At 30.7% G+C, this 14,588-nt stretch overlaps 1 protein-coding gene across 1 annotated transcript; it reads left to right on the top strand.

The window, feature by feature from the left end:
• The first annotated feature begins 973 nt into the window (after positions 1 to 973).
• On the top strand, positions 974 to 5,564 carry SppS (solanesyl diphosphate synthase). Its single transcript, NM_001320275.1, is given in 6 exon segments — positions 974 to 1,419; positions 1,522 to 1,631; positions 2,776 to 2,903; positions 2,992 to 3,095; positions 4,424 to 4,551; positions 4,651 to 5,564. Coding segments are annotated over 6 exon segments (1,197 nt in total). The 5' UTR covers positions 974 to 1,241; the 3' UTR covers positions 5,200 to 5,564.
• The last annotated feature ends 9,024 nt before the right edge of the window (positions 5,565 to 14,588 follow it).

Below are 14,588 nucleotides of genomic sequence, written 5' to 3'. Positions count from 1 at the left end.
CCATAAACTTTTATCTTCAACCCTATGTATATAACTTTCCTAGTTTATCATAGTTATGAGCTTCATGCAATATAATTAAAATAATGAATAAGATACAAAAATACATTTGAAATATCATATTAATTACCTATATGTAATTTCACGAGTTTTAAAATGTATTATTGTTCAGTATGTGATAGCCTGATAGGAAAGATTATAGATAGGGTTACAAAATAGCTAAAAAAGGACATTAAATATCGATATGACACCTTAATATTTTTTGATATTTTATTTATAAATTATGTACTCATTTGATAAAGATTAAATAGGAGAAAATTTTGATAATATTCACTTTTGTGGAAAAAATATATAATTTATGAAATTTAAATTGTATTTTCAATAAAATTTTAACTTTAAATCAATCTGATTTTGGATCAGTATTTTATAACGTATATCTAAATGGATCATTACTTTTGATCATAAAAAATTGGACATGGAAAAATCCTCAGTAGAATACGCCATGATGCATATATGAAAAAAAAATAGGGCACCAATAAAGATACTTATATGACACATTTAAAAAGGTAGGGCTCCAATATAGATACTTACGATACGTATTGAAAAAATAAGTTTCTTTCGAATTGGGCCTTGTGTCACACATATTCGAAAGAATAGGGCTCCAATATGAATAATTATACAGCATCTATTAAAAAAGTAAGGCTTCAATATAGATATTTACGCGGTGCGTATCCAGAAAAGTAAAGCTTCCTTCAAGTTGGGCCTTACGCGGCCTCCAATATAGATACTTACGCAATACATAATTAAAAATTAAAAAAATAGGGCTCTAATATAAATATCAGACACGGCCGCTTTGGATCATACAACCTCACTTACTTGGCTATCATACTACCTCAGAAAAAATGATAAAAATAGCTATACAATTAGTACATCATATTGCTTTTGTATTGGATGATAAATTGATTTGAGTGTTTGAGAATTTTAGGAGTTGAAACACAGCCCAACTGTCTTTTTCTTCCATTTTCTGTCACTTAATCAGACCAAAGACTCCATTTTTTATGTGGTTCTTTTTTATCCACTCAATTATTTCTTCTTGGGACAGGATATAAAAGCACACCCAAGTGTTCAAATTGTTTCCATAGTAGTTTTCTGTTCTTTTTTGCCTATTGGGGTGTCGAAAAAAGCAATCTTGAAGCATTGCAAGGCAAAAAATCTGGTGATTTAGCTAAGTGGGTGTTACAAAGATGATGTCTGTGACTTGCCATAATCTTGAAATTGGGAGAACCCCATTGGAGTCTTTGGCTTGTGGCTGTTCTTTTTCAAAGGGTGTTTTGAGAAATGTAAGTAGAAGATTCAGTGGGAAGAAGTTGTTGTCTTGCAGACAAGAATTTGGGCGTATTTCAACTAAGGCTTCACTTACTGGTATATAGTTAAATTCAATATTTTTAAGGATTACAGTTTATAAGGGTATTCTTGGAATGATTTAAATTTTGAAATTTTGTTGTTGTTGTGGTTGTATTGCAGGGTTGGCACCAGTTTTGGATTTGAATAAGTCAGAAAAACCTATTTCATTGACTAATGTTTTTGAAGTGGTTGCTGATGACCTACTTACGTTAAACAAGAACTTGCATAATGTGAGTAATCTGTTGACACTGTTTGATTAATCATTCTTTCATGTTTCAACTTTTCCTTATGTGTTTTTTCAGCTATATAGCTTAATGGATTATATGTGATAAAATCTTATTTTTAGACTAATAGCTGCCAAGGTAATACATATAATCATTTATCTGGTATGATTCGGAACACGTTCCTTTCGCTTTATTACTGCTGGTATTGTCAAATGACTAATGTACTATTCATAATTTAACTTCATTGATGCTTGGTCGAGTTGTTCCTTTTAACGAAGTGCTCTAGATGTAAGAGAGAGGTACAATTTTGGACTAGTGGTGATGCTAGTGGGGATTCAAATCAATAGAGATGCTTATTTGATGATATTTGTGTTTATTGGCCTTACTAGAATTAACATATAAGGGGAACAGGAGTTGCAGTATCACTCTGCCAAATGATATCTTAATCTTGGAACATTTGTGAGGACGGTTTTATTTGGTATTTGGTCATGGTTTGATTCAAATACCAGATAACTGATGGTTGTACTTGTCGTTGTGACTTCAATGATTCTAAGGTGAACAACTGCTAAGGTGAATATACTTTGTTCTCGAGTGAAATGCTTTATATGTATGAGAGGTGCAATTTTTGGACTAACAAATGGTCATGGAGGATAAACAACCGGACTTAATAGATATATTTATTTGTCCGGGTTATTGGCCTTAAAAAATCTAACTGTAGGAGTAAGAGCTACACAATTACTTCCAAATGGTATCTATAATTTGGATGATGATGGTGTTCGGGCCAGCATGTGTACACCTCAACTATTCTACCTGGTTACCTTCTAACTCCCATTGGCACAGGTACCTTGACCTTGAGCTTATGAAGTTCATTTTAAAAGGTCCTAGCTTTTTGACAATTTCATTTACTTTGATTCAAAGACTTGATACAAGAAATAATTGCAGTTGGGCCTGAGAGTATCTCAAACGTATATCCTGATAAATAAATACACATAACTGAAAAAGTTTCATATTGTCACTTGCTATTATTAGAATTTGTAAAATATGTGGTTAATTGGATCAATGCCACATGAATGTTCAGATGGCATATCAGGCCAATTTACTTTTAACATATCTCTATTCTATTCTGTATCTAAGAGAAATCATTTTTCAGATTGTTGGTGCAGAGAACCCAGTTTTAATGTCTGCAGCTGAGCAGATTTTTGGTGCTGGTGGCAAAAGGGTGAGACCTGCTTTAGTGTTCCTAGTGTCAAGGGCCACAGCAGAAATGTCTGGCTTAAAGTGAGGAACACTATTTGTTTTTTTTTCTCTTGTGATACTCAACAACAACATATCAGCTAAGCTAATGTCTTAAAATGCTTGCTGCCAGGGAACTCACCACAAATCACAGAAGGTTAGCTGAAATCATTGAAATGATCCATACTGCAAGCTTGATACATGATGACGTGTTAGATGAAAGTGACACACGAAGAGGTAAACCATTTTAAGCAACTTGTTATTCTCCTCTGATGCGTCTGCAAATTCACCGCCTTTAATTATTTAAAAACTCAAAATGATTATCACTCTTGCATCTAGTTTAATACTTTATGGCTGAAAAGGTTATTGTACGTATTCAGTGGTTATTACTTTGGATATCACTCAAAATCTTCAGCTCTACCATTACTAGGAATAGGGTTATTTTCCAGGCATCGTTGCGCGTTATTGTTCTTAAAATAATAATTTTAGTACTATCTTAGGAGGAATATTTAGAAGAAAACGCTAAAGAAGATATTGTCCTCTTTCTGATTCTATGATGATACTGTGATGGATGTTCTAACTCTCTAAACAATATCAATCCTTTAAAGAATCTCATTCTGAAAATTTCAGTTGATGAAGAGTTTGTAAGGTATATCTAAAGAAAAAAGAAATAAAGATGCCCTAGAATCTACTGTGGATGCCAGACAATCTGGACAGATGATATTAACAGAATAACCAGACTTACAATGATGACAATACCTTTTATTGATTAGAAACCCCCCAGTAAACTTTATTTGACCCTACAACATTGGTTGGATGTGTATGAGATCTGGGCTTATCGTTTCTAAGCTATCTCTTGTGCATTTCCTAGGACTAGTTACTTATTTCTCAAGTATTTTCTAATTGTTATTGATGCTGCCCTGATTGATTTACATGAGGTTCTTGTTGTCTAACTTGATGTGGTTGACTTTCTTCTATGAAAGACGATCTCCCCTGCTCTCCCGGGGGATCCAGAGACCTTAATAACTTCAAGGGTTAGTCCAGGAAATATGCTTGATTAGCAACAGGTTATGTGATGAGGTCATTACTGTTTAAATATTCTTCCTACTTTTCATTTCGGGTTTCTGAGATCTTCTCAGCATTTATCAGATTTGTATGCTTTCTGAAAAAAATGTGAGACTCTGTACAACTGTTTTGTGAAATGGTACACTTAACAATGGATACACCAAAAAAAGAGAGAAAACTGACAAGATTGGACTAGGTATGCGCTTTCCCAGGCTTACAAAAAAGAGCAAGACTAGATTAGATCTTTGCTTTCCCAAGTTTGTAGAGACTGATAATATTAGATTGTTATTTCTACCATCAACACTTCCTTTTCCTAATAGTTTAGCTTAGATCAATTGATGATTGATTCTGTTATAGCACTTCCAAATATGAGTCCTCTGTTTGTCAATCTAATCATTTACCCTTGTTCTTCTTCTAACTTGCTTCTCTTAATCGCAATTTCTATTATACCTTCTCCTTTGCTTCTTTATATTAGCCTCCTAATAGAACTTCTAATGCAGGAAAGGAGACTATTCACCAATTATATGGTACTAGAGTGGCAGTGCTGGCTGGTGATTTTATGTTTGCACAGTCGTCCTGGTACCTAGCTAACCTTGAAAACCTTGAAGTCATAAAGCTCATCAGTCAGGTATCTTAGGTTTATACATCTTTTAGAATTGGCAACATTGATATCATTATTAGTTCGTTGTACCTCAACGCCCTTTGTGGTTATTGGTTTTTATGACAGGTTATTAAAGACTTTGCAAGTGGTGAAATAAAGCAGGCCTCTAACTTGTTCGACTGTGATGTTGGACTGGATGAATATTTGCTCAAGAGTTACTATAAAACGGCCTCCTTGATTGCTGCAAGCACCAAAGGAGCTGCCATTTTCAGTGACGTTGGCAGTGATATTAGTGAACAAATGTTTCAATATGGGAGGAATCTTGGTTTATCGTTCCAGATTGTTGATGACATATTGGACTTCACACAATCAGCAGCACAACTGGGAAAGCCAGCTGGAAGTGACTTAGCCAAGGGAAACCTTACTGCACCAGTACTTTTTGCATTAGAGAAAGAGCCAAACCTTAGGAATATAATCGAATCAGAATTTCACGATGCTGGTTCTCTCGAGGAGGCCATCAATCTGGTGAAAAGCTGTGGGGGAATTCAACGAGCACAAGATTTGGCAAAGGAGAAAGCTGATTTAGCAATGCAGAACCTAAAATGCCTTCCATCTAGTCCTTTTCAAGCAGCACTTGAGGAAATCGTGAAGTATAATCTGGAGAGAATTGAATAGACGAAAACAAAGGACGAAACTATACAACTTTGGTTTATTATTCTCTGAAAGCTCTTCATATCTAACAATATCTGGAGCACAGAGTAGAAGCTATTACTATAGTTTGAATGGCAACAACGATCAGAACGAAAGTGCTTCACTATGTTCATATATTATACCCATACAGGTTGTAATTTTCAGTTCCTAATACAGCAATATGGTGTTCCAGCATTCTTTATAATTTGGCTAATAAATTGTCAAATTTCAACTGTTGTTGTACACTAAAGAAATTTCACATTACAAATTGTATTAGTATTTACTATTGGCTTTCTTGGATGAACATATATGTTATAAATTGATAATACAATAAACATATTACACCTTAAATTTTTGTGTCATCAGTTAATGTCATGTATTACTATTTACTATTGGCTTTCTTGGATGAACATATATGTTATAAATTGATAATACAATAAACATATTACACCTTAAATTTTTGTGTCTATCAGTTAATGTCATGTATTACTATTTACCCTTGGCTTTCTTGGACGGACATTTATGTTGTAAATTGATAATACAATAAATATATTACACTGGAGAATGTTTTACGACTTTACTTGGTGTCTTTGCAAATGAAGAACACCTCTATTTATACTACACAAAAGTATAATTAATATTTACTTTACAAGTTCCTAAGATATTTATATTTTGATCCCCTTTTTAGAGAATTTTACATACTCTAGGATATCCTAAGACATTCTTGATTTGTCTAGGGAGTTTTAAAATTCTTCGCAAGTCTCTCCATAATTCTGGAGTCTTCTACACTTGATGTAAAATTTGACTGGTCTGGTGGCGGGATATGACACTAAGTTCTTTCTCTTTAATAAGTTTTTTACGAGAAGAAAATATTGTCTCTTTAAAAAACTTATTACGTAATAATTCTATTTTATCATTTACCTTACCTTTTTATAATTATTTTATCTTGAACCCTACTTTTTTTGAGGAAATTATGCCATCGAAATTTATGGGAAGACTCATATATGTCAACCATTAAAAATTTGGTTTATCTATATCATTTTCATTTGAGAAAATGCTCATCCATGCCATTATTTGTAAACTGAAAAAAATTTAATTTTGCAAAATGATTTTCACACGTCGTCAATTATGATTCGCTTACGTCATTAATTAAACATTGACTAAAATAGACAATTGAACTTTAAGAAAAAAAAACTCATTTATGCCATCCAGTTAAAATTTTGGCTCATCTATGTTGTTTCGTAGACAAATAATGACATAAATAAACTTTTTCTCAAACGAAAATGACATAGTAAATAACATAGATGAACCCTTTTTGAGAGTTTGATTTTAACCTCACTAAGGGCCCGTTTGGATGGACTTAATAAAAACAGCTTTAAAAAAGTACTTTTGAAAGTGCTGAAACTTATTTTTAAAATAAGCAATTATGCGTTTCGATAAAAGTGCTGAAGTTAAAAAAAAAGTTGTTGATGTGTTTGACAAATAAGTGCTGATAAACAACTTTTTAAATCAAAATGTCTGAAATACCCTTAAAAGTTGTTAACATAATAAAAGTTAATTAATTTATATTTTACAGCCATAAATAATTATATTTTGTCATTATTCTTATATTTCTTTCTCATCACAAATTATTTATAAGAGGAATATAAACTTATTATAGATTTTAAAGATATATAATTTGAATAGATCAAAGAACGATTTAAGATTTTATTTTAGTTTCATCCATAGGTAATAATAATGGTCTATCATTCACATATTTTTTTATTATCACAAATTATTTATAAGTGGAATATAATTTTTTATTTAAGTTATATGTGCAACTTATTTTACATTTTAATAATATATAATTTGAATAGATCAATTGAAAGATTTAAGATTTATTTTATTTTCATTCATTAGTAATAGTAATTGTCTATCATCCACACGTGAAAAGGGAAAAATGGAAGAAAGAATTGTTAGGGTTATGTGGGTAATTGGAGATTGTATAAAAATATTAAGAGCAAAAAGGTAAAAATGTGATCAACTTAAAAGAGCTTATAAGCTAAAAAAAAAGCATCCCTACCCCACCTTTTAACTTTTGGCTTAAAATAAGTTTTTTTTTAAACTTAAAATAAGTTATTTTGAGTATTGCCAAACAACTTATAAGTTAAAAATCAGCTTTTAAATCAATTTGACCAGTTTTTAAGCTAAGCCAAACAGGTCTTCAAGAGAGCATATGTGGTGATAGTACTAATGCAGGTGAGGCAAAACGGGCAATGTCTTGTTTTTTGCTAATAACCAAGGAATAATACAAGTTGCGTGAAATCGATGGCGACAAGCAGAAAGTATATGATTTAAATAAAATATTTATTTTGATTGTTACTTAAATTTTAATATATTATATAATTTTAATTTATTGCTAAGTAACAAAAAAAATATCATTTCATACAATGATTGATTTAGTGTGACTTCGTCATTGATATAATATTTTTTTCTCATTTTATCTTTATTTATTTTTTAGAGAAGTATAAAAAATATCCCTAAATTTGACGCAGATTATTAGTTTCATTCTCAAATTATTGACAGTTATTGTTATGGTTATAGTATGTAGTTACAAGAAATTGAATCACAGTTGTTGTAATGGTTATAGTATGTAGTTACAAAAAATAATGTAATTATCAATCAAGCCGTAGGTGGCATCTCAATGTTCACAAAGGATATTCTAAACCAAAATTTCGACACATAATATATTAAAATCTCAGAACATAATTTTATGAGCACTTGAACTAACAAATATCCAACAATAATAACAAAGACGACCTTACTTTCCTAACAATCAAAAAGAAAAAGGCACGTTGCTTAACATATTTTTCAAAAGATAGTCCTTCGGGTTGTATCCAAGTTTACTGTTCACAAATTTAATTGAAAGAAACCAAAATAAAGAATTATTACTTCTTTATAAATAAAAAAATAAAAACTTTATCAAAAGAATAAGTTATCACTACAACAAAAATGATCTTAACGACAATTAATAGTTTAATTGTCGCTAAATATGTATTTTCTGAGGCGATTGATACTATGTATAAATGTTCCAAAAGTCTATAGTAACATTGCATATGATGTCAATTCATTAATGTCGGTAAAGATTACAGCACTCTCCGTGAACGTGCATATTTATTGCCGATAAAATATACTCTGTTATAGTGTATTTTTGACAGTTGTTAATTTCATGAAAACTTGATCTCTTATTACGCCCAAAAAGAAAGAAGAAGAAATATGACAAGTTGGTTAACTTGCGATAAAATATGTGGACTAATTGTCTCTATAAAAATATTCTTGAGAATGGTGCAATAACATACAAAATCTTTGTACCTAAAAAAAACAATCAAAATAATATACTAACTGTGGCATGCAAGAGAAGAATCATTTTGGTTCTTTTAACCCTCAAGCAATTTTTTCAAAAAGTATATGAAGAAAACCTATAGAAAGGAACAAAAGAGAACATAAATTTTCAATCATCCTCACTGGAATTTCGAACATAATTCAAAAAAGTCACCGAAATAGCAAAAAGAAAATGCAATAGATACATGAATCACTATGACTTATAGTAAAAATTAAGCTTAATGAAATAGGAGGAAGAAAACTTTGAGAAATGAAACACATTTAATAAGAAGCTTAATTAATATATTTGAATTAAAAAAAAAAAGCATACAAACAATAGCGGCAGAAATAAAGTATTTGTTTACTAAATAGCCAAATATAATGAATTGAACCATCAACCATTTCAACAACGTTATTAGTTGTGCACCAAGAGGCCAAGAGTATTAATGTCGCATTGCAATTGAAATCAACTTCATTTGTTTACATGAAGAAACCCGTAGAAAGAGACAAAAGAGAAGATCAGTTTTCAATCATCCTTACTGAAACTTTAACAGAGTTAAAAAAAATCATCAAAATAGGAAAAAGAAATATATAGGAGTAGTTACATGAATCACTATGACTTAAAGTAAAAATTAAGCTTCTTGAAATTGAAAGACGAAAACTTTCAGAAATGAAACAAACTTCGGAAAAATTTAATTAATGTATTTGAATCTGACTATCCTATAACGGAAAAAAAAAACCCTACAAATTATAGTGTTGGGAAATTCTTATATTTATAGACAACATAGGATAATGGAACAAATACTTATCGTACCTTATCAGAAAGGTCACAACTCTTTGAAAAAGTTACAACTCTCTTGAAAGATCACGACCTTTCATATAAGTCGCAATTTTTCATAAAAATCGCAACTCTTCATCAAAGTCACAACTTTTCATGAAAAGGGACGCCTATAAAATTTAAAAGGAAATCCTGGTTTACAATAACGCCACGTAGGCAGACCTAGGGTTCTCTTTTATATAAATATATGATTGGCGATGCAAAATTGGTACCAATTGTGTAACACATCTAGTAAATTGCACTGCTACTATTATTACATATAAGTGAATTCTATGGAACATAGAAGATAATATATAGTTGAACCCTAATCACTTATTATAAATATTTTTTTATTTGTATCGACGCTAAATTTTAAACGGCCGTTGAACAACTTCCCTAAATCTTCAACTTGAGCATATGTGGTGATAGTAGTAACGCAGGTCCGGCAAAATGGGCACGTCTTGTTTTTTGCTAATAACCAAGGAATAATACAAGCCGCATGAAATCGATGACGACAAGTAGAAAGTATAAGTTCATGACACGTATCGTCTTCTTGTTCAAATTCTCCTAAACAGATACAACAATCGTTGTTTATACCTCGAATTTTTCGATCATCATCGGGAATATCGATCACTACTTCCATAACCAAAGCTCTTTCTATAGCCACATTATGATTTTGTGGAATTTCTGAAATATTAACCGTCTGTGGTGACAGTGACTCTTCGTGAAAAAACTGATATATTATTTTTATGAAATAATAAAGTACTATTACTAACCAAATACAGTAAATAATATCCAAGGGACTCCACATTTATTATTTTTGATAAAAAATTATGAGTATGCAATTGCTAAAGAACTACTAATTTCAAAATTATAATGAATAAAATAATATGACAAATCTCGAAGTATTAAAAAGCAGGAGAGTTTAATTTGAAGATGGAATAATTGAATGCAAGGCAAGGTTATTTATAATTTTAATTCTTTCATAAACCTGTTATGATTTGGAGTTTCAATTACATGCCATAATTAAGTCCTTTTACAATTAGGATTAGGATATTTTATAAATAAAATAATCTAACGGATAAATAAAGAGTAATCAGTAACTTTCCTTTTTTAAAAAAAATAATTGCGTGATGCACAATTTCAAGGAATTGTGTATATTTATTTATAATATAAGTTGTTGATTTTAGAAATCTTACAGGACTAGGACTAAACTATTTTTGGAAATTTAGAAACCTTTTACGAGTAGGAAATGTGTGTCCTAATTAAATCCCAAATCACTTGGGTTTGCAAGCATGTTTAAATTTATTATATCGTATCGTTTAAATACATTGTTAGGTAACAATGAAAAAGTCATTTCATGTAATAATTAATTTGGTGTGATTGCCTAGTTGATATAATAATTTTTTTCTTATTTTATCTTTATTTATTGTTCAGAGAAATAAGAAAGACATCTTAAATTTGACGCAAATTATTAGTTTTATCCTCGAACTATTGATAGTCTTAAAAACACCACTCTCTTGATTAACTAAACTTAGATACACTTCCGATACACTCTCGATATGCCACATGACATAGAAGTGGTCTCAAACTCTTGAAAGAACACCCCTAAACTTGACGAGAATTTAGGAGTGTATTTTACTAATGTTACAAGATCAAGTGTGCAGTTAACTTGAGTTAGTCAAGTAATTAAAGTGTGTTTTTAAGGCTAACAATTGTTCATGGATGAAACTAATAATTTACACCAAATTTAGAGATATTTAGAATAATTCACTCTTTATTATTTAATAATTATATATTTCATCTTTTATCCTATTTTTTAAATAAAATTTTACCTATATCCTACTTTTTATTTTAGGGAGAAGTATTAAAAATATGCCAAACTAAGCCTAAATATTGGTTTCATCCTCGGACTATTGAAAACCTTAAAAACATTCCTTTACTTGACTAACTAAACATAAATATACCCGATCTTGTAACATGAGTGGAATACATCCTTAAATTCGCGCTAAGTTTATATTAAGAGTGTTTTAAACACCAGGGGCGGAAGTACATGGGGCCGAGGAATGAACCCCCTTCGTCGAAAAAATTATGTTGTATATATAGGATAATTTTTTTGATTTAGAGGTATATATTAAGTGATAACCCCCTGAACATAAGCAAAGGGTTTGGCTCAGTGTTTAGGGGGTTTAGGATTTCACAAGGCCAGCGCTTACTTCACGAGTTTGAACCTGAGTATTTGCATCTTTTTTTAATAAAATAGTTTTAACTTTCAGTTGTTCTTATTTTTAATTTCTAAATGCGCGAGTTTCATAAAGTTTGATATCGTAATAACAATTTCGACCAAATTGAAGTATTTTTCAGACCATTTTTCTCAAAATTGTATGCACATGATAAAAATCACGGAGTACACTATAGTTTTACTTTTGAGTTGTCAATCAACATTATAGTAAAACATGGGATAAATAAATGGGCAACTTTCACATATAGCAAAAAAAAATTCATATTTGTATGCTATATCAAAGTTTGCATAATTACGCTCCATAGCAAACATATAACTGTATAATTCACTATACATATACAAATGTACAATACGCTGGCCTCGCTATACATATACAATTATATGATTCGCTGGCCTATTTCGCTACAATTGTAATTCGCTGGCCTATTTCACTGCAATTGTATAATGCGCAATTGTATAATTCGCTGGCATATTTCGTTGCAATAAGTGTATAAAATTTGCTTGCATACAATTGAATCGAAGTAAAATGTTTGTATATTGTATAATTATAAATGTATAGGAAGAAGATATATGTTTTTCTCTCGCTTTATACAAAAACAGAAACACAATTTATACACTTCTGTAGTATAAAGCGAGAGAAAATTATATTTCACTACAATTGTGTAATTCGCTGGCCTTTTTCGCTACAATATTTGTATAAAATTTGCATTTGTATACAATTAAATCGAAGTAAAATGTTTGTAAATTGTATAATTAAGTGTATAGCACGAATATATATGTTTTTGCATGTGTATATACAATTTTCTCTTGGTTTATACAAAATAGAAACACAATTTATACAGTTCTGTTGTATAAAGCGAGAGGGTGAGCAGAGGGAGAGTGGCGAGTGAGAACGGGAGAGTGGCGAGCGAGAGTTTTGGGAGAGAGGCAACTGACAAACTTTGGCAAACGTTTGCTATGAGGCACAATTAAATCAAACAGTAGCTACTCCATTTATTTTAAGTTATTAGTTTGCTATTATATACAATTATCCCTAAATAAATTGACAATACGATAAAGATATTATAACTTTTTTGACAATATATTACCAGGAAAGAAAGTTGAGTTCGACGTAGAAATTGGTACCAATTGTGTAACACATCAAGTAAATTGCATTGCTACTATATATAATTACATAAGTGAATTCTGTTGAAGATAGAAGGTTATTTTGAACTCTAATCACTTATTATGCAACTTTTTTATTTGTATATGCTAAATTTTAAGCGGCAGTTGAATGACTTGACTAAATCTTCAACTTTAAGCATATAACAATCATGTTTCACATGAAATCATTTCAATCTTTCATATTCTTTACAATAAAGTTTCGTTAAAGCACTAAAAAAATATCGAAACAAATGATATTAATTATTATACAAAAATTTGACTTAATATACACGACAAGAGAAACATACCAAAATCTTTTAACAACGGATAATTTCTATCACCAAACAACAAAAATTAAAAGTGAAAAGATGTATGAAGTACTTGATCTGCAGAAGTTGAAGTTCCAAATAGAAAACCATTTGGAAATTCTGATTTCTTCACTTTTCTTCAAAGCAATTTTCTCTTAAATTGGCAATTAATTATATAAATCACAAAACCCCTCATTTTCACGCATTTAATTAATATATCACCACATCAGATTCATGTATCTCGCGCATTAGATTAGTGTATCATGTATAAAATTTAATGTATCTTACTTAACGATTAATGTGTCTCACACATCGAATTAATGTATCAGTGCTTATATTATTGTATCAGTTTGAGAAATTTCTGTAATTATCGCCTCTATGTGGTTTTTGTCCTTTGCCCTAGTGTTAAGACACCTGTTACACATACACAAAACCTATATCATCCAGGTAATGTCTAAGATATCAAATATCTTCACAAACATTAATTACATCGTAAGAACATGCCTTTTACATGAAAAAATTTTACGTTAAATTTGTAATGATGAATAAGTAGATACATATGTATTATGTCCTATATATACACGTAAGGTTACAATCGAGACTAAATTAAAGAACATTGTTATGTACTACAAGTAGTTAAAATTCCAAAAGATGAGCTGTTATGGGCTAAAGTATTAGGCCCAACCTGTTAAAGCCCAACAAACAAAACTCTATATAAATGACCATGGAAGCTAGGGTTTAGAATATTGCCTATGAGAGATCAGAGCGAGCTTATGAAACAATGGCGCTCTAGTTCCGTTGCGGGCATATACTGATTATCAGTCCTTTCTTCATCTCTGCAATTGTTGTATTTTATCGAATCGATTGCTTCCGTAGAGAAAGGTCTCACAATTCTTTGTTATTTCTTTCTTTATTTTCACTTACGGCCGATCCAAATGAGTTCCTTTTTTTGTGTGTGGGAATTCAATTTCACCCGGCCTATATGCAAATTAGGGCAGTTTCAAGGTTCTGCACGTTCCTTCATCGTGTTTAATCTTCATCGTGTTTTAATTCACGGATTTTGCTCTACATTTTAGCTGCCTAATTAGATTAGGTTAATCTATCTGTTAATTATTTTCACTCTAATTTTTTTTGTTGTGGCTGCATGAATATTAACTAAACTCTTCTAATTAGACCCTTTTTTGTTAATTTGAAGCTATCAAATATGAACTTGTGGCCATTTATAAGTAATATAGATAAATCTTCTCAATGTATTATAAAGTATTTTTAGTTTTTCTGATTTAAATGTTCTTAATAAACCAAACTAACAAAAAAGGATTTGTATTCAAAGTTTTCTAATTAACCCAAAATTTTAATAACACGCCGTTCAGTTTTCTTAAGTACATGTTAATTATGATATGAATTTTATTGCTTGATTTTGAAACTCTGAACCAATCACCTATTTACATTTTAGAGTTTTTTTAACAATCAGGAAAATTTGCAGTCGCTATTCTTTTAGCGTGCA

Source organism: Solanum lycopersicum, chromosome 7 (genome assembly GCF_036512215.1).
Source record: "Solanum lycopersicum chromosome 7, SLM_r2.1".
In the NCBI taxonomy this organism is placed as follows: domain Eukaryota; kingdom Viridiplantae; phylum Streptophyta; class Magnoliopsida; order Solanales; family Solanaceae; genus Solanum; species Solanum lycopersicum.
This window is presented reverse-complemented; position numbering and strand designations above follow the sequence as displayed.